At 48.9% G+C, this 25,276-nt stretch overlaps 1 protein-coding gene across 1 annotated transcript in view; it reads right to left on the bottom strand.

Annotated features, from left to right (window-relative positions):
• Window positions 1-25,276, bottom strand: part of PCNT (pericentrin) — a 124,292-nt gene that overhangs the window by 93,388 nt on the left and 5,628 nt on the right. Inside the window, 7 exon segments of the mRNA XM_033232676.1 lie at window positions 441-552; window positions 2,188-2,324; window positions 2,834-3,008; window positions 4,528-4,583; window positions 5,042-5,297; window positions 5,815-5,895; window positions 20,091-20,693. Of these exon segments, the coding sequence (XP_033088567.1) occupies window positions 441-552; window positions 2,188-2,324; window positions 2,834-3,008; window positions 4,528-4,583; window positions 5,042-5,297; window positions 5,815-5,895; window positions 20,091-20,693 (1,420 nt within the window).

The raw sequence follows: 25,276 nt of genomic DNA, 5'->3' as shown, positions 1-25,276 counted from the left end.
CCAGAGCTGCCTTCACCAAGTGGCCTGGAGAGCTGGGGCCACAGGAGCCTGGCAGCAGGATGTGGGGCACTGCCCTGTGACCCCAGACACCAGGTGAGCTCACTTTTGGACAGCACTCAACCATCCTTCCGAGGCAAATGCTCAGCACCACTGGTGCTTTCCTTAGACTTGAAGGCACCCCAAGAGTGTCAGTCTCAGCCTTGAGGGACACACAGGTGCACGCCACTGCTGCACTGATCTGCTTAGCATAAAGGCAGGGCTGTCTCCCACAAAGCAAACCTCCACCTTCAAACCATGCACCTCAACCTTCAGGATGTCAAACAGGTAAATCCACTTTTTTGTGTTTGCTAGAATTGTTAAATTCTGGCTTGGGATTACAACAATGAAAAACACACAGCTTCAGCTTTTGAGGATCTGAATTTCCCAATACAATTCCTTACCACTCAATTCCTGTCTACTGGTCCTGGCAGAATCAAGCTGGGACCACAAGCGCCTGATCTCTTCTTGTGACTGTGCCTTCAGGTCTTCATACGATGCCTGAAGATTCTCTAACTGGAAAAAGCAAAGCGTCCAGGTGAGACTCTCATGAGCTCAAGGCCCCCACTCCAGCAGTGGTTTTATCCCTGCCACTGCGATCCTCAGGGTAAAAGCTCACATCCCAAACCTGCAGCTCAGAGAAAGCCAGCCACAGCAGAGACCGAGAGAGCTCTGTCCGTGACAAGTGGGATCAGTCAGCGCTGGCCCCACAAGGCCAGGCACTTTCAGAATCTCAGGAACTTCCAGGTCTGTTTGTCTCAGCCGAGGAGTTGGCACGGCCAGGTTCCATGCCGGCCGCAGCTGTGCGGTTTCGTCTTGTGCACCCTCCCTGCTTCAGTTTAGGGTCACACATACAGACTGCTGAATGGAATGGAAGGAGTCTTACTAGCCCACAGTACCGCAGACTACCAAATAGGGAGTTTCTCACTTTCAACACTTTTACATTAACGAAGCAGGTCCCTCTTACACTGACACTAAATTTCTCTGTACATTCAGCAAGAGCCCAGCCTAGCGCGGCGCAGCCTGATGTCCTCCTGGGCAACACTGTACCTGGGACTGGCCTGTCCTCCTCGTGGAAACGGCCCCTCCTACCTTTCCCCATCACGGGCATCAGGACCAGAAGATGCTGCCAGCCCCCTCTTTCCCATCTGGGAGGGAGAGCCTGGAAGGACCCAGGGAGAGAATGGGGGTGTGGAGTGAGCCCCGGCCTGTACTCTCTGCAGGAGAGGAGGGTATGTGGGTACCAGAGGCCCGCTGGGAGACACAAGGGGCCCAAGACAGGCCTCCGTAAGACTACAGACCCCAACTACTTCCGTATTCTCAGGTTTGTAAATCTTTCACACACCACAATTGACCCTATCTCTGATTTATGCTTTCATTTCTTCAACTGATTCTTGGGATACTCAGTTTGAATCTCAGGTTTGTCAGGCCTCCAGTGAGGACCTGGCCACACGACATTTTGACATGCAGCGTTTCATTAGAGAAGCATCTTGAAGACACACAGCAGAAATGTTGGCTAACTTTTCCTAGGAATCTCATGTGCACTGGATTACTGTTAGAGGATGTGGTCTTACACTCCTACCCAGTATTTGAAATTTGTGTAACTGTCTCAGGGACACCTGTAAAGAATACGCATTTCTAAGTATAAGACTGAACATAATTATTAAATCACTCTCGCAGACTATATGCTTACACTTTTATTCACCACTGACAGTCTATTTTCTATTGTATTTTATTTTATTTATTTATTTATTTTTGAGATGGAGGCTCGCTCTGTCGCCCAGGCTGGAGTGCAGTGGTGCGATCTCAGCTCACTGCAACCTCCACCTGCCAGGTTCAAGCAATTCTCATGCCTCAGTCTCCCAAGTAGCTGGGATTAGAGATGCTCGCCACCACGCCTGGCTAATTTTTGTCTCAAACACCTGATCTCATAATCTGCCCACCTTGGCCTCCCAAAGTGCTAGAATTACAGGCGTGAGCCACTGTGCCCAGCCAGTCTCTTTAAATTTAGTACTTAAGTTTTAGCAAATAACATAATATGAAATAGCTCAATTCCAAACTCTGTTAAAACGTCCCTAATATACCAAGTAACTAAAATAACGAAGCTGCTACCCACCACCAAGTAATTAAAATAACCAGGCTGCTACCCACCTCCAGCTGTTTTTCTTTTTCACTCTCTTTGAACTTGAACTCCAAGTCTTCTAAACACCGGCAGTGCTCAGACTGTAGGTCTTCACGTAACTTCTCAATGGCTGCTTGATGTTGAGTCTCCAGGTTCCTAAGGGCCGCTAGAAAGGTAAAGCAATGCCACTTGGTTTACAAGACATCACTCTCCTCAATGGCAACCTCAGTGACAATAATGGTGCATGCAGAGCGCTGCCACCCAGAGCCCCATCCTGGGTGCCCCCACCTCCCCTGGGCCCCTCATTTGAGCCTCACATGCCTGATAGCGCAAGGGGACATCTCCTACCCATGCCACCCACCACAAGGGTCACACTGGAACACACAACCCTGGAGTTTCAAAAGTGAACAAGCACAACGCTACTGCTTTGATAATAATTTAGCAACTGAACATGCCAAGAAAAATCTCTGAAACAAAGATTGGGAAGGTTTAAGGACACTGAGAGACCTGTGACCCCTGACGGCCACCAGCACGTCACACGTGCACGGAGCCATCCAGTATTCAGAAGGCAGGAAACGTGTGCACAATGACACATGGTGACATGAACGACATTCCTTCCAGTACTACCCAGGAAAACTCAGTCCCACTCCAAACTTTCTCATTCTCATTACTCACATTCAGCCTGGTTTTTGTCTTGAAAAATCTTCTCCAACTCAGCTCTCTGTTCTGCCAATTCTTTCTGAAACTGGTTTTGTAAATCCTCCATTTCTGACTGATGCTTTGCAGACAATTCTTTGCGTAGATTTTCTAAACATAAATCTTTTTCAGATTCCCAGTCTTCCTTCAGGGTCTAATTTAAAAGAAAAAACAACTAAAGTCAACAGTTGATTATCTGTGCTAAAGAAATTTAAATCACACAGTCAAAACCTATGAGCAGGCCAGGCAAAGTGGCTCATGTCTGTAATTCCAGCACTTTGAGAGGCTGAGGCGGGCAGATTGCCTGAGCCCAGGAGTTAGGATTAGAGACCAGCGTGGGCAACATAGTGAGACCCCATCTCTACAATAAAAATACAAAAATTAGTGGGGTGTGGTGGCATGCGCCTATAGTCCCAGTACTCGGGAGGCTGACGCGGGAGATCAAATGAGCCCAGGAGGTCAAGGCTGCAGTGAGCTGGGATTGTGCCACTGGACTCCAGCCTGGGAGGCAGAACGAGACCCTGTCTCAAAAAAAAAAAAAAAGAACTGGCAGTCATGGCCCCCAACTAAACTGTCCTGACAGGCCTGACACCCAGTCTCTCACCTGAATGCTGGCAGGACAGAAAAGCAGAAGCATCCAGGAGGCAAGCAGTCGAGGAAAAGGGAGCGAGGATCACCCACCCCGAAACAGACCAGCCTCTGAACACAGCGAGTGAGGACCACCCATCCCGAAACAGACCAGCCTCTGCACAGGGACCACCCATCCCGAAACAGACCAGCCTCTGCACAGGGACCAATCACCCCGAAACAGACCAGCCTCTGCACAGGGACCAATCACCCCGAAACAGACCAGCCTCTGCACACAGGAAGAGGACCACCTATCCCGAAACAGACCAGCCTCTGCACAGGGACCAACCACCCCGAAACAGACCAGCCTCTGAACACAAGGCCTAATCCACACGGTCACCCTCAAAGTGTTAGAAATACATCTCCCTACAAGATCCAGGGGCCAATGGCAACTTGGCTGACCTCCACCCAAGGGCTGGGCTCTGTCTCAAGTGCTCTGAGAAATGAGTCTCACTCCTGGGTCAGAGGGGCAGGTGACCAGGACACAACTCCAAGCCTGGACTGACATCCATCTTCTGCCAAGGGCCTGAGAGCTGCCCGGATGCCTGGCTCAGGAGGGGCCTCCACACTCAGCACTGCTGACAGTTCAGCCCTCTAGCGGAGGGCCTGGCAATGACGGGGCACTGCTACCTGTGGTCCCCAGTGAGGCCACCCACAGCAGGTGCAACCCACCCCACCCAAAACACCTCCCCATGTGGTATTCTCCCAGGCACCCCAGCACCCACACCCTATGCACCGCAGGGAACTGCCACATCCACGGGTCAGAAGCTGTCCCAGGACACAGCTCAGGGGCAGGCCACGGGGCCACTCAGAAGCCAGCATGGAAGGGCAGATCAGTGCCTTTATGTTATACAAGTCAATGTGAAACAACAAGTTTTCTGACAAACGATGTAAACAAAGAATGCAATACACTTTCAACCAGCATATTCTAATAAAGCCTCGACTGGTTCTGTCTGAATCAAGATGAGGAGCGTTCTCGTGGGAGCTGGCGAGAAAGGAAAAACAACATACACAGAAGCATGCATTTTAGAATCAGTCCTGGGTACCTTTACGATCTGGGCGTTTTTCTCCATTTCTGATTGTAACTTCTCCTTCAGCTCGGCTGTAAGAAAAACAAAAAGCAGCTCAGGCCACTCCATCCCAACCTTTTCAGTGACCCAACTGCCCAGGAAACGACCAGGCTCTGGCACCCACTGGACACGTGCCAGTGTTCATGGGCTAGGAGGATGCGTCTGTGATGATGCTTGGCTTTAATAATAAACTGAGGACACCGTGACTCCCAGACACACAGCACGATCTAAGACAGGAGGTGAAGGCCAGCCCTAGGTCGCACCTGTCACAGACCACCCGGAAACCCGCTCTAATAATCTCCTGACCATGAAAACCCAAGGGCCCCTTTTGTTCACCCCTCTCATGGTGCCAGATGCCAGAAAAGGTGATGAGAACAGAGATGGGGAGACAGTGCTAGGGTGCCCCCGCGCCCAATCCCAAGAGGGAAGAGGCACTAGAATGCCGACGCCGAGCCCACACACCGCCCATACCCGCCCAGCCATGCAGTACCTGCTTCCTGTCCACACCTGAGCACCACCTCCTCCTTCTCCCGTGCGTGCTGCTCCCTGAGGAGCTCCAGCTCGTGCTGCTGCCTGCTCTGCAGCAGAGCCAGCTCCTGGGCACGCCGGCTATTGAGCATCTCCCGTAGCTCCGTCAGCGCCGTCTCCTTCTCCTTCTGGAGGTTGGCCTGGGTCAGCTCCAGCTGTGCCGTATGCATGTTGCTCAGACTCAGACGCAGCGCCTCCAGTTCAAGGCCATGCACAGCCTGTGGGGAGAGGCCCATGGTCAGAACCAGGGCGCATCAGGGAGACACAGAAGCATGAACGAGAATGAGTGAGGAGGACACAAAAAGGGCAACCGCAGAGACATCCCCACCCCTGGGGGGCAGGACACAGAGGCCCGGATGCCACCCAGACGCCACCCAGCTCCTCTGCCAGTGACCCCACAGCCCATCACCGCCCTGAGCACCGGCACCCCGAATTCCCTCACTGTATGACGGTACTGTGGGCACCTGGAGGGGGCTCCGCGGCTGATAGGGAGAGCGAACAGCCCTGAGGTCAGTGTGTCACTCATGTGGCCTGCACCTGACCAGGTCCCCGGACCCCCAGCATCCACCTGTGTCTCCTCCACCGGCCCTGCTGATGGCCCCACACACAGAACGTGGAAACAGACAAGGCAGAGAGAGGAGATGGCAGCGCCCGCCCCCCCACCTGGATGCCCGCTGTGCCCTGTGGGGATAACAGAGGCCATGCTGCAAGCCTGTGCGGTCCCCGCCGGGTCACCTGACTCTGCTGCAGGCCAGCCTCATCTTCACGGCTGCTCTGCAGGTCAGCAATGGCAAGTTCACATTCTTGTTCACACTCCTGGGGAAGAAAGGCAAAGGATGTGGTCCACCATTCACGAGAAAACAGTCACTAAGAAACCACCGTGATGTGCCCGAGAGCGGACAACGCACGTCCTCACAAAATCCCATTCACAGCTGTTCACAGCAGCATCACTCGCAATGGCCAGAAGGTGCGAAGAACCCAAATGCCTACTGAGGGATGAACGGCTGAACAAAACGTGGGCTGCCATTCAGCCACAAGAAGGAATGAAGGCCCCAGCTCAGGCTGCAACACAGAGGAGCCCTGAGGACGTGAGGCTGAGTGACAGAGCACACACGGAAGGCCGCATGAGGTTCCATTTACTTTAAGTGTTCAGGATCCGCAAACCCGTAGACATGGAGTGGCCTGGAGGCTGTGAGGAGCTGAGGGAGGAGACTGGGGGTGGCTGCCACGAGCACTGGGCTTCCTTCTGGGGCAATGACAATGTCTGGAACCACTGGAGGTGGTGCTCACACAGTGAACGTACTAAATGCCACCGAGGTCTGTACTTTAAAATGGTGAATTTTATGTTTGCTAATTATATCTCATTTAAAAAAAAAAGATGGAAAAACACTGAACCTGCTTAAATGACTTAGTGTAAAGTCAAAGTCCCAAAAACAGGCCAGGCACGGTGGCTCACACCTGAAATCTCAGCACTTTGGGAGGTCGAGGCAGGCGGATCACCTGAGGTAGGAGTTCGAGACCAGGCTGGCCAACATGATGAAACCCCATCTATACTAAAAATACAAAAATTAGCCAGGAGTGGTGGTGGGCGCCTGTAATCCCAGCTACTCGGGAGGCTGAGGCAGGAGGATCCCTTGAACCTGGAAGGCGGAGGTTGCAGTGAGCTGAGATCATGCCACTGCACTCCAGCCTGGGCAACAGAGCAAGACTCCATCTCAAAAATATAAATAAATAAAATAAAGTCCCAAAAACAGAAGCTGTGGGCTCTCCCCACACCACAGCAGTACTGCCATGGGAGGAACGCACAACCTGCTCTCAGGAAAAGGGGGAAATGACACCCACAGAGAGAAAATGTGCATAAAATGCCTGGATAAAGCAGGTACGAATAAAAGGTAAACCAATCTAGAAACACAAACTTTATTTTTATTTTTTTTATTTTTTTTGAGGCAGAGTCTTGCTCTGTCGCCCAGGCTGGAGTGCAGTGGCCGGAACTCAGCTCACTGCAAGCTCCGCCTCCCGGGTTTACACCATTCTCCTGCCTCAGCCTCCCGAGTAGCTGGGACTACAGGCGCCCGCCACCTCGCCCGGCTAGTTTTTTGCATTTTTTAGTAGAGACGGGGTTTCACCGTGTTAGTCAGGATGGTCTCGATCTCCTGACCTCGTGATCCGCCCGTCTCGGCCTCCCAAAGTGCTGGGATTACAGGCTTGAGCCACCGCGCCCGGCCGAAACACAAACTTTAAAGATCCTTGTACGGCCACTAAATCAGCAAAAGTTGGTAACAATGTTACGAATCCTCAATGCCATTACGGTCACAGGAAACAAATGCACCCAAACGCTACCAACCTCAGAATCAGTTGCCTCAATTTTTTTCTCAGCAGCCGTTCTGGCAACACAGGTCGAGCCACAGAAAGCCTTTCCCTGTCTCAACCTTCTCACCTCTGGAAACCTTTTCAGCAGCAATAACCCAAAGGGAAGAGAAAAGGTGCAGGGGCTCCTTGGCACGGATCCTGAGCCCACCATCCATGTGGCCCTCCCTGCAGGCTCCTGGCCCTGGACTGGCACCTGGGATGTCTCCCTGCCTGTGGAAGCGACCGTTCTCTGGCTTCCCCCACATCAGCCAGGCGCCTCTCTGGGCTCCAGGTGACCCACCTGCTCACAGAGTACTTCAGACTAAAAAATGACACAAACTAAATTTTTCTGCCCCAACTGGGGAACTGGCTAGGGGTGGAGAGATAGAGGTTTGACACAGTTGTGAAGGCTAGAAAGGCCCCAGGAGGAACTAAACAGAGAAGGTGGCATGGTGGGCTCCACAGGGGCTGCCTGCGCGGGGACTCGTCCCCAAGGCAGGCACCACATGAGTGCAGCAACATCTCCCTTCAATGTCAGGAGCTCAGGCCAGGCATGGTGGCTCACACCTGGAATCCCAGCACTTTGGGAGGCCGAGGTGGGTGGATCACAAGGTCAGGAGATTGAGACCATCCTGGCTAACATGGTGAAACCCCCTCTCTACTAAAAATACAAAAAAATTAGCTAGGTGTGGTGGCGGGTGCCTATAGTTCCAGCTACTCGGGAGGTTGATGCAGGAGAATGGTGTGAAACCAGGAGGCGGGCCTGGTGGAGCCTGCAGTGAGCCGAGATCGCACCACTGCACTCCAGCCTGGGTGACAGAGCGAGACTCAGTCTCAAAAAAAAAAAAGTTGTGGCCAGGCACAGTGGCTCAAACCTGTAATCCCAGCACTTTGGGAGGCCGAGACGGGTGGATCACGAGGTCAGGAGATCGAGACCATCCTGGCTAACACAGTAAAACCCCGTCTCTACTTAAAAAATACAAAAAAAAAAAAAAAACTAGCCGGGCGAGGTGGCGGGCACCTGTAGTCCCAGCTACTCGGGAGGCTGAGGCAGGAGAATGGCAGAAACCCGGGAGGCGGAGCTTGCAGTGGGCTGAAATCCAGCCACTGCACTCTAGCCTGGGCGACAGAGCGAGACTCCGTCTCAAAAAAAAAAAAAAAAGTTGTAAAGAGCACAAATAGACAATCTAAGCTCACACCTCAAGGAAGTAGAGAAACAAGAGCAACCAAACCCAAACCCAACACAAGAAAACAAATAATCAGGATCAGAGCAGAATGAAATGAGATTGATACGAAAAACACAAAAGATAGCCGGCACTGTGGCTCGCGCCTGTAATCCCAGCACTTGGGAGGCCGAGACGGGTGGATCACGAGGTCAGGAGATCGAGACCATCCTGGCTAACACAGTAAAACCCCGTCTCTACTTAAAAAATACAAAAAAAAAAAAAAACTAGCCGGGCGAGGTGGCGGGCACCTGTAGTCCAGCTACTCGGGAGGCTGAGGCAGGAGAATGGCAGAAACCCGGGAGGCGGAGCTTGCAGTGGGCTGAAATCCAGCCACTGCACTCTAGCCTGGGCGACAGAGCGAGACTCCGTCTCAAAAAAAAAAAAAAAAGTTGTAAAGAGCACAAATAGACAATCTAAGCTCACACCTCAAGGAAGTAGAGAAACAAGAGCAACCAAACCCAAACCCAACACAAGAAAACAAATAATCAGGATCAGAGCAGAATGAAATGAGATTGATACGAAAAACACAAAAGATAGCCGGGCACTGTGGCTCGCGCCTGTAATCCCAGCACTTTGGGAGGCTGAGGTGGGCGGATTACCTAAGGCTGGGAGTTCGAGACCATCCTGACCAACACGGAGAAACCCCCATCTCTACTAAAAATACAAAATTAGGCCGGGCGCGGTGGCTCAAGCCTGTAATCCCAGCACTTTGGGAGGCCGAGATGGGTGGATCACGAGGTCAGGAGATCGAGACCATCCTGGCTAACACGGTGAAACCCCGTCTCTACTAAAAAAATACAAAAAACTAGCTGGACGCAGTGGCAGGCGCCTGTCGTCCTAGTTACTAAGGAGGCTGAGGCACGAGAATGGCGTGAACCCGGGAGGCAGAGCTTGCAGTGAGTGGATATCGCGTCACTGCACTCCAGCCTGGGTGACAGCGTGAGACTCTGTCTCAAAAAAAAAAAAAAAAAAAAAAAAAATACAAAATTAGCCGGGCGTGGTGGCACATGACTGTAATCCCAGCTACTCAGGAGGCTGAGGCAGGAAAATCACTTGAACTCGGGAGGCGGAGGTTGCAGTGAGCCGAGACCGTGCCATTGCACTCCAGCCTGGGCAACAAGAGCGAAACTCCATCTTAAAAAGATAAATGGAGGCCGGGAGCGGTGGCTCAAGCCTGTAATCCCAGCACTTTGGGAGGCCGAGACGGGCGGATCACGAGGTCAGGAGATCGAGACCATCCTGGCTAACACGGTGAAACTCCGTCTCTACTAAAACATACAAAAACTAGCCGGGCGAGGTGGCGGGCACCTGTAGTCCCAGCTACTCGGGAGGCTGAGGCAGGAGAATGGCATAAACCTGGGAGGCGGAGCTTGCAGTGAGCTGAGATCCGGCCACTGCACTCCAGTCCGGGCGACAGAGCGAGACTCCACCTCAAAAAAAAAAAAAAAAAAAGATAAATGTAACAAAAAGCTGGTCCTTTGGAAGATAAACAAAACCGATAGATCATTAGTGAGATTAATCAGGAAAGGAAGAGAGAAGATCCAAATAAGCTCAATTAGAAACTAAATGGGAGACATTACAACCAATACCACAGAAATACCAAAGATCATTCAAGGCTACTATGAACACCTTTATGTGCACGAACTAGAAAACCTGGAGGCGATGGATAAATTCCTGGAAATATACATCCCTTTGAGATTAGACCAGGAAGAAACAGAAACTCTGAACAGACCAGTAGCAAGCAGCAAGACTGAAATAGTAATTTAAAAACTGCCAACAAAAAATGTCCAGGACCTGAGGGATTCACAGCTGAATTCTATCAGACATTCAAAGAAGAATTGGTACTAATCCTACTGAAACTATTTCAGGAGATAGAGAAAGGAAGAATCCTTCCCAAATCATTCCATGAAGTCAGTATCACCCTAAAACCAAAACCAGGAAAGGACGTAACAAAAAAAGAAAACACAGACCAATATCCCTGATGAACACAGATGCAAAAATCTTCAACAAAATACTAGCTAATCGAATCCAACAACACACCAAAAAGATAATACAGCTGGGTTTCATACCAGGGATGCAGGGTTTAACACACACAAGTCAACAAATGTGATACACCACATAAACAGCATTCAAAAGAAAAATCATGTGATCATCTCGATAAGATGCAGAAGAAGCATTCGACAAAATCCAGGATCGCTTTATGATTAAAACCCTCAGCATAATCGGCATAGAAGGGACACTGTCATTCATGACAAACCCACAGCCAACATTATACCGAAAAGGGAGAAGCTGAAGGCATTTTAGAACTGGAAAAAGACAAGGATGCTCACTTTCACCACTGCTCTGGAGTCCCAGCCACAGAAATTAGACAAGAGAAGAAACAGAGGGCATCCACATTGGTAAAGAGGAAAAACAGTCACTGTCTGCGATGATAGGATCGTTTACCTAGAAAACCCTGGAGACTCATCCAAAAAGCTCCTACATCTGATAAATGAATTCAGTACAGTTTCAGGATGCAAAATCAATGTACACAAATCAGCAGCACTGCAGTACTCCAAAAGGGACCAAGCTGAGAACCAAATGAAGAACTCAATACCTTTTGCGACAGCTGCAAAACATAAAATACGTAGGAATATACCCAACCAAGGAGGGGAAAAATCTCTACAAGGGAAACCACAAAACACTGCTGAAAGAAATCACTGGCCGGGCGCAGTGGCTCACACCTGTAATCCCAGCACTTTGGGAGGCCGAGGCGGGCAGATCACAAGGTCAAGAGATTGAGACCATCCTGGCCAACACAGTGAAACCCCGTCTCTACTAAAAATACAAAAATTAGCTGGGCATGGTGGCACGTGTCTGTATTCCCAGCTACTCTGGAGGCTGAGGTAGGAGAATCACTTGAACCCGGAAGGCGGAGGTTGCAGTGAGCCGAGATCGTGCCATTGCACTCCAGCCTGGGTGATAAAAGCGAACCACCATCTCAAAAAAAAAAGGAAAAAAAAAAAAAGAAAGAATTGATGACACAAACAAATAAAACACATCCCGGCTGCGTGGATGCAGTGAAAATGGAAAACTTTTACACTGCTGGTGGGAATGTAAACTAGTACAACCACTATAAAAAACAGTATGGAGGCCAGGCACAGTGGCTCACACCTGTAATCACAGTACTTTGGGAGGCCAAGGTGGGCAGACCACCTGAGGTCAGGAGTTCGAGACTAGCCTGGCCAACATGGTGAAACCCTGTCTCTACTAAAAATACAAAAATTAGCCAGACACAGAGGTGCACGCCTGTAATCCCATCTACTTAGGAGGCTGTGGCAGAAGAATCACTTAAGCCTAGAAGGCAGAGGTTGCAGTGATCCAAGTGCACCATTGCACTCCAACCTGGCCAACAAGGCAAAACCCCATCTCTACTAAAAATTAAAAAATCAGTCAGGCATGGTGGTGCATGCCAGTAATCCCAGCTCCTCAGGAGGCTGAGGCATGAGAATCACTTGAACCTGGGAGGCAGAGGTTGCAATGAGCTGAATTCCCACCACCATACACCAGCCTAGGCAACAGAGTGAGACTCCATCTCAAAAAAAAATAAAAAGCATCTAAAGCAGGAGCATCACTTGAGGCCAGAAGTTTGAGACCAGCCTGGTGAATGTAAAGAGACTCCACCTCTATAAAATATTTTAAAATTGGCTAAGCATGGTGGCATGTGCCTGTGTTCCCAGCTACTCAGGAGACTGAGTGGAAAGACTGTTCGAGCCCAGGGGTCGAAGCTGCAGTAAGCCATCATTGTGCCACTGTACTGCAGCATGGGCAACAGGGTAAGACCCTGTCTCAAAATTAAAAAACACAACAAAACATGTCCAGGAGGCCAGGTGTGAAGGCTCATACCTACAACCCCAGCACTTTGGGAGGCCGAGGCAGGAGGATGGCTTGAGACCAGGAGTGAGAGCCTAGCCTGGTCAACACAGCGAGATCCCATCTCTACAAAAAAATTTAAAAATATTCTCTGCCTTACTAGATGTGACAAAAATAAAATAAAAAATAAAATTAAAACTAAAACATGTCTAGGGAAAGGGATATTTTCGGAAGACTGATCATATGAAAATGTGGCACTCAACTTGAAGGGACTCCCACGAGCCAGAACACAGACTTCTCACAAAAGTAACACAAACACCCCACTAAAAAGGACCATACAATGTGCTACTCCAAGCAGAATAATGGGCATATGAAAAACAGAAAACATTCAAGGAACCAAAAAAAGATCCTGAAAAGTGGCACCCACGGCAGGCCCAAAATAATAAAAGTGATCCAAATCAACCCAAGCAACACACTCCATTCAAAGTGGATGGGCTGGTCAGGCGCAGTGACTCACACCTGTAACCCCAGCATTTTGGGAGGCCAAGGCAGGCAGATCTCTTGAGGTCAGGAGTTCAAGACCAGCCTGGCCAACATGGGGAAACCCCATCTCTACTAAAAATACAAAAATTAGCCAGCTGTGGTGGCACACGTCTGTAATTCCAGCTACTCAAGAGGCTGAGGCATGAGAACTGCTTGCACCTGGGAGGCAGAGGTTGCACTGAGCTGAGATGGTGCCACTGTACTCTAGCCTGGGCAACAGAGCGATACTTCGTCTCAAGAGTTCGACCAGCCTGGCCAACATGGCAAAACCCCATCTCTCCTAAAAAAATACAAAAATTAGCCCGGCATGGTGGCGAGCACCTGCAATCCCAGCTACCTGGGAGGCCGAGGCAGGAGAATCGCCTGAACCTGGGAGGTGAAGGTTGCAGTGAGCCGAGATCACGCCATTGCACTTCAGTCTGGGCAACAGAGCAAGACTCCATCTCAAAAAAAAACAAAGTAGATAAGCTGACTGCACCTCTAAATACCAGGCCAAAGTAGAGACCAATTCACTCACAAAAAAAGACGTAGTTAAAATAAGTTTGAAAATCTCTCTAGGAAACAAGAAATTATGCAGAATGACACAACCAATTTTAAAGAATCCAAACAGAACTAAAAACAGCAAGAACAAAATTAACAATTCCGGACATATTTAACAGCAAATTATATACAGATGAACACAGGTTTGGAAAATGAGGAGATAACCCAGATAAAACTATCCAGCCTACAGCCAAGAGCAAAAGGAAGGCAAGCACAAAAGTGGGCTGAGCTACACGTATGTGATATGGTTGGGCCGTGTCCCCACCCAAATCTCATCTTGACTTGCAGCTCCCACAATTCCCACGTATCATGGGAGGGACCCAGTGGGAGGTATCTGAATCGTGGGGGCAGGTCTTTCCCATGCTAGTCTCCTGAGAGTGAGTCTCACTACATCTGATGGTTTTATAAAGAGGAGTTCCTCCGCACAAGTTCTCTCTCTTTGCCTTCCTCCATCCACCTAAGATGTGACTTGGTCCTCCTTGCCTTCCACCATGATTGTGAGGCCGCCCCAGCCATGTGGAACTGTGAGTCCATTAAACCTCTCTTCCTTCATAAATTACCCAGTCTTGGGTATGCCTTTATCAGCAGCATGAGAACGGACAAATACAGTATGCAAGAGAAGTCTAAACACTGAATGGAGAGAAAGAACAGGCAGAAGGCACACATGGAGATACTGGTTAGGATTTGAGAAGCAACAGATGAGAGAAGCATCATCCACATGTTGAAGAAAACCCTAGATCCCAAGTAGAATTAATGACATCATAAAAAGCCACACCTAGTGTGATAGTTAACACTGCCAACTCGATTGGATTGAAGGATACAAAGTATTGTCCTTTGGTGTGTCTGTGAGCCTGTTGCAAAACGACATTAACATTTGAGTCAATGGACTGGGAAAGGCAGATCCACCCTCAATCTGGGTTGCCACCATCTAATCAGCTGCCAGTGTGGCCAAAATAAAACCAGGCAGAAGAGCTTGGAAGGACTAGACTGGACTGGTTAGCTCTCTGGCCTCCATCTTTCTCCCGTGCTCGATGCTTCCTGCCCTCGAACATCAGACTCCAAGTTCTTCAGCTTTCAGACTCAGACTGGCTTCCTTGCTCCTCAGACTGTAGATGGCCCACTGTGGGGCCTCACCTTGTGATCATGTGACTCGATGCTCCTTAATAAACTCCCCTTTATATATCTATCTATCCTTTTAGTTCTGTCCCTCTAGAGAACACATAAAATCAAAACTGCAGAATACCAAAGACAAAAGTCTTCAGGGTGGCCCCGGCAGTGAACACAAGCTAGACAAGGGCAGAGCGAAACCACCGGCAGGTAAGACACCAGCTGCCAACTATATGTCTACACCAGCCAGACTTTCAAGAAGGGAAATAAAAATAGGCCAGGGAAATAAAAATAGGCCAGGCGCAGTTGCTCACACCAGTAATCCCAGCACTTTGGCAGGTTGAGGTGAGCAGATCACCTGAGGTCAGGAGTTCGAGATCAGCCTGGTCAACGTGGTAAAACCTGTCTCTACTAAAAATCAAAAATGAGGCTGGGTGCAATAGCTCACACCTGTAATCCCAGTACTTTGGGAGGCAGAGGCGGGTGGATCATTCGAGGTCGGGAGTTCGAAACCAGCCTGGCCAATATGGCAAAACCCCATCTCTACTAGAAATACAAAAATTAGCCGAGTGGTAGTGGCATGTGCCTGTAATCCCAGGTACTCGGGAGGCTGAGGCGGAAGAATCGCTTGAGCCCAGAAGGCAGGGGTTGTAGTGAGGCGAGATCACCGCTCCAGCCTGGGCGACAAGAGCCCAAGAGTGAAACTCCGTCTCAAAAACAAAAAAAGACAAATTCATTATTCATATTCACAAAAAAGCTAGAAGCAAGTAAGACATCCTTCACCAGGTGAGTGGATAAACAAATTGTGTACCATGCACACAATGAAGTACGAACCAGCATCCAAAAGGAATGAGCTACTGATCAATCTAAAACTTGGATGAATCTTAAACTCATTTTGCTAAGTGATTTAAAAAGCTGAACTCAAAAGGCCTCCAAAAGTGCTGGGATTACAGGCATGAGCCACCACGCCCGGCCTAATTCTACATATTATAGAATTCCGTCTGTAGAACATTCTGGAAAAGGCAAAACCATAGAACAAAAAACAGACCAATGGTTACCAGAGGCTGGGGAAGGAGGGAGCAGCTGTTTGGAAAGAGGACACAGGCCCTCTTGGGGGCTGGGGTTGTTCTGGAGGGTAACTGGGTGGTGGATATGACTCTACACAATTGTGCATCACAAAGAATGAACTTAAAAGCATGCAATTTCTAGGGTGGGGGAGGTGGCTCACACCTGTAATCTCAGCACTTTTGGAGGCCAAGGCAGGAGGATCACTTGAGCCCAACAGTTCAAGACCAATCCTGTCAACATAGTGAGACCCTGTCTCTACAAAAAAATAAAAACAACAAAACTTAGCCAGGTGTGGCGGAACGCGCCTGTAGTCCCAGCTACTTGGGAGGCTGAGGTGGAAGGATTGCCTAAGCCCAGGAGTTGAAGGCTGTGGTAAGCCGAGATTGTACTGCTACACTCCAGCCTGAGCAACACAGCAAGACATTGTCTCAAAAAACAAACAGTATGCAGGCCGCATGCAGTGGCTCATGCCTGTAATCCCAGCACTTTGGGAGGCTGAGGAGGGGGCGGATCACCCGAGGTCGGGAGGTCAAGACCAGCCTGACCAACATGGTGAAACCCTGTCTCTACTAAAAACACAAAATTAGCTGGGCTTGGTGGTGCACGCCTGTAATCCCAGCTACTCAGGAGGCTGAGGCAGGAAAATCACTTGAATCCGGGAAGTGGAGGTTGCAGTGAGCCGAGATCGCACCATGGCACTCCAGCATGGACAACAAGAGCGAAACTCTGTCTCAAAAAACAAAACAAAACAGTATGCAATTTAAAAAAATTGACCAGGATGGTGTGGGATCCCAGGACAGGAAGTAGCCAGTCACCAATGAACCTCACTACATACTCACCCATGAAGACACAACCTTAGTGAGGGGCTGGGGAAGAGAGGAGTGACCTGAGTCACCTCGGAAAACAGTTTTTTTTTTTTGAGAAGGAGTCTTGCTCTGTCGCCCAGGCTGGAGTGCAGTGGCGCAATCTCGGCTCACTGCAAGCTCTGCCTCCCGGGTTTACAGCATTCTCCTGCCTCCGCCTCCCGAGTAGCTGGGACTACAGACGCCCGCCACCTCGCCCGGCTAGATTTTTGTATTTTTTGGTAGAGACGGGGTTTCACTATGTTAGCCAGGATGGTCTCAATCTCCTGACCTCATGATCTGCCGGTCTTGGCCTCCCAAAGTGCTGGGATTACAGGCTTGAGCCACCGCGCCCGGCCGGAAAATAGTTTTGACTGGAAACTGAAAATGGAGACCAAATGAGATGTAAAGACACACCGAACTCCACTTAGTAAATTTGTTTCTTATATGATGTAGGTTGCTAATTCTGAAACTATTATACACTTACAGGAGAGTTGAGCAAATAAGTAAATAAATGGGGTCGGGCATGGTGGCCCACACCTGTAATCCCAGCACTTTGGGAGGTTGAGGCAGGTGGATCACCTGAGGTCAGGAGTTAGAGACCAGCCTGACCAATATGGTGAAAACCCATCTCTACTAAAAAATGCAAAAATTACCCAGGCATGGTGGTGGTGCTTGTAATTGCTGCTACTAGAGAGGCTGAGGCAGGAGAATCACTTGAGCCCGGGAGGCAGAGGCTGCAGCAAGCCAAGATCCCGCCACTGCACTCCAGCCTGGGCAACCGAGCGAAACCATCAAAAAAAAAAAAAACCTTCCAATTTATTTATTTATTTATTTTTTAAGTAAATAAATGGCAGAAGTGAGAGCCAGGCTTCTCACTGTCTGAGAAGGAAACTGCAAATAAACCGGGGGGAGGGCAGAGTAAACCCCGTGGTGCTGGATTAGGCTCTGAGGTATCAGTGTGTAACTCCTATTTATTTTAATATATGCGTCTATAAATACAGATGAACATAAATACAGCTATAAGTGTACACACAGACTAGCTCCCAGGCACACCCTTCCTCACTCCATCCACGGAGAGGGCCCAGAAGCAGCAGCAACATCCCAGTAGCAGTGAGCACACCGAGTGCCCAGGTCTTGGTCTCAATACCACAATCCAGTAAAAGGCACCAAGACTCCTTGGAGAAACAGCGGACTCAGAAGGGAGACAGGGACCACACCATGAGCCTGCGGCACCAACTTGCAGTGTCAGAAAGCCAGGATGTGCTTCAAACACACGACACGGGCCACCTGAAGAGGCTCCCCATGGACAGTGCTACAACAACTTAAGCATCAAAATAACATTGAGGCCACACTAAGCTGTGACGGCCCCACCACACTCCAGCCCAGGTGACAGAATGAGACCCGGTCCCAAAAAGTAAATAAATAAATGAAGAGTGGGTTTGATAGAACCCACCAGAGACTGTTCTTCCAGGCCCCGCCTATGAGTTAGACCTTTCCTGCAATAATGCAGATTAAAAACCAAACTTGGCTGGCGCAGTGGCTCACGCCTGTCATCCCAGCACTTGGGGAGGCCAAGGCGGGAGGATCACCTGAGGTCAGGAGTTCGAGACCAGCCTGATCAATATGATAAAACCCATTCTCTACTAAAAATGTAAAAATTAGCCAGGTGTGGTGGCAGGCGCCTGTAATCCCAGCTACTCAGGAGGCTGAGGCAGAAGAATCGCTTGAACCTGGGAGGCAGAGGCTGCACTGAGCTGAGATCATGCCACTGCACTTCAGCCTGGGCAAGAAGGGCGGAACTCCATCTCAAAAAACAAACAAATTTGCCAGCCAGGTGCAGTGGCTTACACCTGTAATCCCAACACTTCAGGAGGCTGAGACGAGCAGATCACTTGAGGTCAGGACCAGCCTGGCCAACGTGGCGAAACCCTGTCTCTACTAAAAATACAAAAATTAGCTAGGCGTGGTGGTGGGTCCTTATAATCACAGCTACTCGGGAGGCTGAAGCAGGAGAATTGCTTGAACCCAGGAGGTGGAGGTTACAGTGAGCCAAGATCACACCACTGCCCTCTAGCCTGGGCAACAGAGCAAGACTCCGTCTCAAAAAAAAAAAAAAAAAAAAAAAAAATCAAAAACCAAAAAACAACCAAACTTCCCTAAAACAGTATGAACTGAGTCTAGCTAGAATCAAACGGCTAAAATATAGGCTTTCTGTTTTTTGGGGTTTTTTTTGAGACAGAATCTCGGTCTGTCTCCCAGGCTAGAGTGCAGTGGCACCCTAATTTTTGTATTTTTAGTAGAGACGGGATTTCACCATATTGTCCAGGCTGCTCTCAAATTCCTGACCTCGTGATCCGGCCACCTCGGCGTCCCAAAGTGCTGGGATTACAGGCATGAGCCACCACGTCCTCCCTAAAATATAGGCTTTTAACATAACACTTTAAAATTAGTCAATTCCAAACTTAATGTTTTCTTCCAAATGCTAACAAAAAACATGTCAATAAAATAAAAGTAATCAACTCAACATGTATGGAATTCATCCCACCAGGCACGTGGCAGAAACCAGGGACATGTAGACTGACTACAGCCTCCCCTGACCTGCCAGGCTCCCAACTGGCACAGCCTCCCTGCCCTGCCAGGCTCTCAATGGGCACAGCCTCCCTGCCCAGCTCCCAATGGGCACAGCCTCCCTGCCCTGCCAGGCTCCCAACTGGCACAGCCTCCCTGCCCTGCCAGGCTCTCAACTGGCATGGGACTTCCAGTCACGTGACTGATGTGAAACCTGAGGTGCCAGGCCTAAGAAAAATGCCGAACAGCCAGATGAGTCCATCGACAAGGGCAACTAGAATAAAGGCAATTCGTGAAATTCCTCAAACTTATGAAGGGTGGCTTCTCTTCAACATCCCATGGGAAAAACAAAAAAGGAAGATCACAAGGAAAGTAGATTTGAGGTCTGAAGAGAGGCTTTCCATCCACAGGCAACACTAAGAATGTGCAGGCAGCAGCACGTGGGGCCTACAGGGTAAGCCTCTGCCTCCAGCTGTTTCCAGTTTCTACTTTTTTTTTTTTTTTTGAGACGGAGTCTCGCTCTATCGCCTGGGCTGGAGTGCAGTGGCCGAATCTCAGCTCACTGCACGCTCCGCCTTCTGGGTTTACGCCATTCTCCTGCCTCAGCCTCCCAAGTAGCTGGGACTACAGACGCCTGCCACCTCGCCCGGCTAGCTTTTTGTATTTTTTTTAGTAGAGACGGGGTTTCACCGTGTTGGCCAGGATGGTCTCGATCTCCTGACCTCGTGATCCGCCCGTCTCGGCCTCCCAAAGTGCTGGGATTACAGGCTTCAGCCACCGCGCCCGGCCTCCAGTTTCTACTTTTAAAGAGAGGCCCTGCAGAGATGGAAGGTCCTCTCACTGGTTTGGATTTCTACAACATACAGAAATCCTTTGACAAAGAATACACCTTAACACAGAACTTGAAGAATACCTTTGTGATGATCTCATGCTGTTCTGGATGGGGGTCACTGACTGTGAAGATCCCAGGCTGTTCTGGAGGGTGGTCACTGACTGTGATGATCTCACGCTGTTCTGGAGGGTGGTCACTGATTGTGAAGATCCCACGCTGTTCTTGATGGGGGTCACTGACTGTGATGATCCCACACTGTTCTGGAGGGTGGTCACTGATTGTGATGATCTCACACTGTTCTTGATGGTGGTCACTGACTGTGAAGATCCCAGGCTGTTCTTGATGGTGGTCACTGACTGTGAAGATCCCACACTGTTCTTGATGGTGGTCACTGACTGGGAAGATCCCACGCTGTTCTTGATGGGGGTCACTGACTGTGAAGATCTCACGCTGTTCTGGATGGTGGTCACTGACTGTGAAGATCTCACGCTGTTCTGGATGGTGGTCACTGACTGTGAAGATCCCACGCTGTTCTGGATGGTGGTCACTGACTGTGAACATCCCACGCTGTTCTGGATGGTCACTGATTGTGAAGATTCCACACTGTTCTGGAGGGTGGTCACTGACTTGCTTCTGCTGCAGTTGTTCCAAGTCCTCTCTCTTCCCTCCATCTCGGTCCTCCAGCTAAGAAGGGGAGGGCCAGAAAGAAGCATTTAAAGCAAGGTCCAGGGCTGCAGCCTCAGGCCTTTCCCAGCTCCTCTACCTGCAGGTCTACGCTGACTTCATTTAACAAGGAGAGCTCATTTCCACCTGTTCAGAAAGTGAACCTTCCGCATTAACAATTCTCAAGTTTTAAATTTTTTTTTTTTTTTTGATACGGAGTCTCGCTCTGTTGCCCAGGCTGGAGTGCAGTGGCGTGATCTTGGCTCACTGCAAGCTCCGCCTCCCGAGTTCACACCATTCTCCTGCCTCAGCCTCCCAAGTAGCTGGGACTACAGGTGCCCGTCACCATGCCCGGCTAATTTTTTGTATTTTTAGTAGAGACGGGGTTTCACCATCTTAGCCAGGATGGTCTCGATCTCCTTACCTCGTGATCCACCCGCCTCGGCCTCCCAAAGTGCTGGGATTACAGGTGTGAGCCAGCACGCCTGGCGTATAATATATTTTTATAGAATTTTTTTTTTTTGAGATGGAGGCTCACTCTGTTGCCAGACTGGAGTACAGTGGCACGATCTCAGTTTACTGCAACCTCTAACTCCCAGATTCAAACGATTCTCCTGCCTCAGCCTCCTGAGTAGCTGGGACTACAGGTGCGTGCCACCAGGCCCAGCTAATTTTTGCATTTTTAGTAGAGACGTGGTTTCACCATGTTGGCCATGATGGTCTTGATCTCTTGACCTTGTGATCTGCCCACCTCGGCCTCCCAAAGTGCTGGGATTATAGGAGCAAGCCACTGTGCCCAGCCATGAACTCTACTTTCAAAAAAAATTTAATTAATTTTTTGAGACAAAGTCTCGCTCTGTCACCCAGGCTGGTGTGCAGTGGTGCAATCACAGCTCACTGCAATCTTGACCTCCTGGGCTCAAGCGATCCTCCTGCCTCAGTCACCTGAGTAGCCAGAACTACAGGCATGTGACACTGTGTCCAGCTTATGTTTTACTTTTTTGTAGAGACAGGGTCTCTATGTTCATTATGTTCTAAGGCTGGCCTCAAACTCCTGGGCTCAAGCAATCCTCCCCCCTCACCATTCCAAAATGCTGGGAATACAGGCATAAGCCACAGTGCCCAGACTAGCCTGCTCTCAGCAAGATGATTCACTGAGAACATTTCCATTTCCTCCCAAAGTAGCAAAGAAAAATCACAGTGTTGGCTTTTCAAGATCATTAGATGAGTCACAAGATGAATGCAGAGAGCGCGCACTCATAGCCAATGACGGCAAAACTGACATGAAAATAAAATTTCACACGAGTCTTCATTTGACAATACCCTAAGATCAATCTTCTCAGAATCAAGAGGAAGTGAGGGACGAAAGGGGGACACAGTGGCCTCAATCAGCTGCCCGCTCGCTTGAATGATCCCACTTCAAAGGAACCTGACCGTGCACTTCCTTAAGAGGACACTGCTAATGTTTGCATGCCAAAACTTAGCTGATGCAGAGGTTGGAGCAAATTTCTAATGAGGTTGTTTTAAATTATTGCTTTATTTTTACTTCTGTAAACTACTTGTGAAACAACTTAAAATGACAAAACAGTAAAGAGGGCCCAGGAATCTAGATGATAAATGACGGTAACTATTTTTCCTGGTATTTGACACAAATATGAGTTGGTAAAGTGCTAGAATCACACTTCTTAAGCCTTCTATAGCACTAGTTAAATCTTCTGCAGCCAAAGCTTTTGTATTTTCTTCTGAAATTCTTGACTTCGGAGCAATTGTTGGATGGTTTTTTTTTTTTTTTTTTTTTTTTTGAGATGAAGTCTCGCTCTTTTCCCCCAGGCTGGAGTGCAATGGTGTGATCTCAGCTCAGTGCAACCTCCGCCTCCTGGGTTCAAATGATTCTCCTGCCTCAGCCTCCCGAGTACCTGGGATTACAGGCGCCTGCCACGAGGCCCGGCCAATTTTTATATTTTTAGTAGAGACAGGGTTTCCCCATGTTGGCCAGGCTGGTCTCGAACTCCTGATCCCAGGTGATCTGCCCACCTTGGCCTCCCAAAGAGCTGGGATTACAGGCATGAGCCAATGCGTCTGGCCGGATGGTTCTTTTACAAAAAAAGGCCTCTCCTCATTTTGTTCCTCATCTGTAACTGAAAGGTCAAATTCTGCTGTCCATCACTGCTTTATTTTTACAATTTTTTTTTTTTTTTTTTTTTGAGACAAGGCCTTGTTCTGCCGCCCAGGCTGGCGTGTAGTGGTGCCAGCATAGCTCACTGTAGCCTCAAACTGCTGGGCTCAGGTGATCCTCCCAACTCAGCCTCCTAACTGGGACTATAGGTGTGCACTGTCACGCCCAGCTAATTTTTATATTTTTCATAGAGACAGAGTTTCACTATGTTGCCCAGGGTGGTCTTAAAATCCTGGGCTCCAGCCATCCTCCCACCTTGGCCTCTCAAAGTGCTGAGAGCCACCACGCCTGACCCTGCTTTCTGCCATTTCTGAGTTAACTTCCAGAACTGCGACAGCTGTTGCATCGCTTCAACTATTTTTCCATCATGCACTTAACAAACTGTAAGGGAACATAGCTAATCCTGAATATTTACCACAGTCTTCCTGTAATTCTACCTTCACTTATAACCATCCTGAAAAAAACCTAAGATCTTAAAGTTGGTTAAAAATATGTCTTATATAGGCTGGGCACGGTGGCTTATGCCAGTAATCCCAGCACTTTGGGAGGCTGAGGTGGGAGGATCACCTGAGCCAGCAAGGTCAAGGCTGAAGTAAGCTGTGACTGGGCCACTGCACTCCAGCCTGGGTGCCAGAGGGAAGACCTCTCTCCAAAACAAAAAAAGAAAAAAGATTTTTCATTTACCTAACAGTTAGCGATCAAAGTAAGCAATTTATTATATGTTGGAAAGCACAATTATTTCTCCCTCCCCCTCACACACACACACACACGCACACACACGCTTACCATCTTATGCTATTCCATAAGTTCACTAGACTCCCGATAGCCAAACCTCTCACAATTTACAGATGGGTAAAATAAAACAAATATACCTTTAATTATGTTCAAAGCACTGGTACAACTACAACATAAAGGTTCCTTGAGGATTCCTGATTTCCGGACACACCATGACCAACCATCTGAGAGGGGAGCGCCCTGGCCTGGGACATTATTTGACCACACGACCACCAGCTGCTAGCTTTAAACAGTGAACTCTATGCCGGAATTTCACTTTTCAGAAGATCATTATTCTGAGCACAAAATTACTCGTATTTTAACATCTACATCTGGATTAAAGGCATGTTAAACTCAAATATCATGAACTATTCTACAACATATGAAAAAACTCGTTTTTAGACTGATGATGTACAATGATATAATCAGAGAAAAAGTTAATGAAATATCTGCTTCTTACAGCACCAATGGTTTTTTTTTTTTTTTTTGAGATGGAGTCTCGCTCTGTCGCCCAGGCTGGAATGCAATGGCTGGATCTCAGCTCACTGCAAGCTCCGCCTCCCAGGTTTACACCATTCTCCCGCCTCAGCCTCCCGAGTAGCTGGGACTACAGGCGCCCGCCACCTCGCCCGGCTAGTTTTTTTTTTTTTGTATTTTTTAGTAGAGACGGGGTTTCACTGTATTAGCCAGGATGGTCTCGATCTCCTGACCTCGTGATCCGTCCGTCTTGGCCTCCCAAAGTGCTAGGATTACAGGCTTGAGCCACCGCGCCCGGCACCAATGGTTTTTATATACGTAACTGACATAATGTCTTAAGAAATCTGATTCCTCACTTAGTATACAACAGAAACACAAAGGCTCTCTTCTACACATGACTTAGTTTACCTATACATGTATAAAGAATATAAGTTTTAGCCAGGTGGGTGGCTCACACCTGTAATTCCAGCACTTCAGGAGGCTGAGGTGGGAGAATTACTGGAGCTCAGGAGTTTGAGACCAGCCCTGACAACAGTATAACCCTGTCTTTACAAATTTTTCTTTAAAGTTCGACAGACATGGGGGCACACGCCTGTAGTCCCAGGTATTAGGGAGGCTGAGGCAGGAGGGTCACTTGAGGCCAGTAGGTCAAGGCTGGAATGAGCCATGATTGCGCCACTGCACTCCAACCTGGGCAAGAAAACAAGACCCTACCTCAAAAAAAAAAGGGAAAAAAAGCTGATGTCCAAGACCCAATAGGGGTTAATACCTGATGACTGCATGTTTAGCTTATTAAAATAACAGGAATTCTGTGGAAAAAGCTGACTGGTACTGACCTTTGCCTACCATTTTAGAGCCAATTGACAGGAAGAGGAGGTATGTCTCTGCTGATGTCAAGCTACAACTGTGCAGAGGAATTCAGGATGACGAAGTGAGCTGAAAATCAGTCAGGCCCTCCCAGGCCTTCATTCCATGCAGAATCCTGGCTGCAGGAGCACATACATTTTCCTAGAGAAAGTATCCTTACATTTTACCAGCTTTTGGTTTTTAAAATATTGCTTTAAGCCAGGCATGGTGGCTCACGCCTGTAATCCCGGCACTTTGGGAGGCCGAGGTGGGCGGATCACGAGGTCAGGAGATCGTCTAGACCATCCTGGCTAACATGGTCAAACCCCGT

Source organism: Trachypithecus francoisi, unplaced genomic scaffold (genome assembly GCF_009764315.1).
Source record: "Trachypithecus francoisi isolate TF-2019V2 unplaced genomic scaffold, Tfra_2.0 Lachesis_group14, whole genome shotgun sequence".
NCBI lineage: Eukaryota > Metazoa > Chordata > Mammalia > Primates > Cercopithecidae > Trachypithecus > Trachypithecus francoisi.
This window is presented reverse-complemented; position numbering and strand designations above follow the sequence as displayed.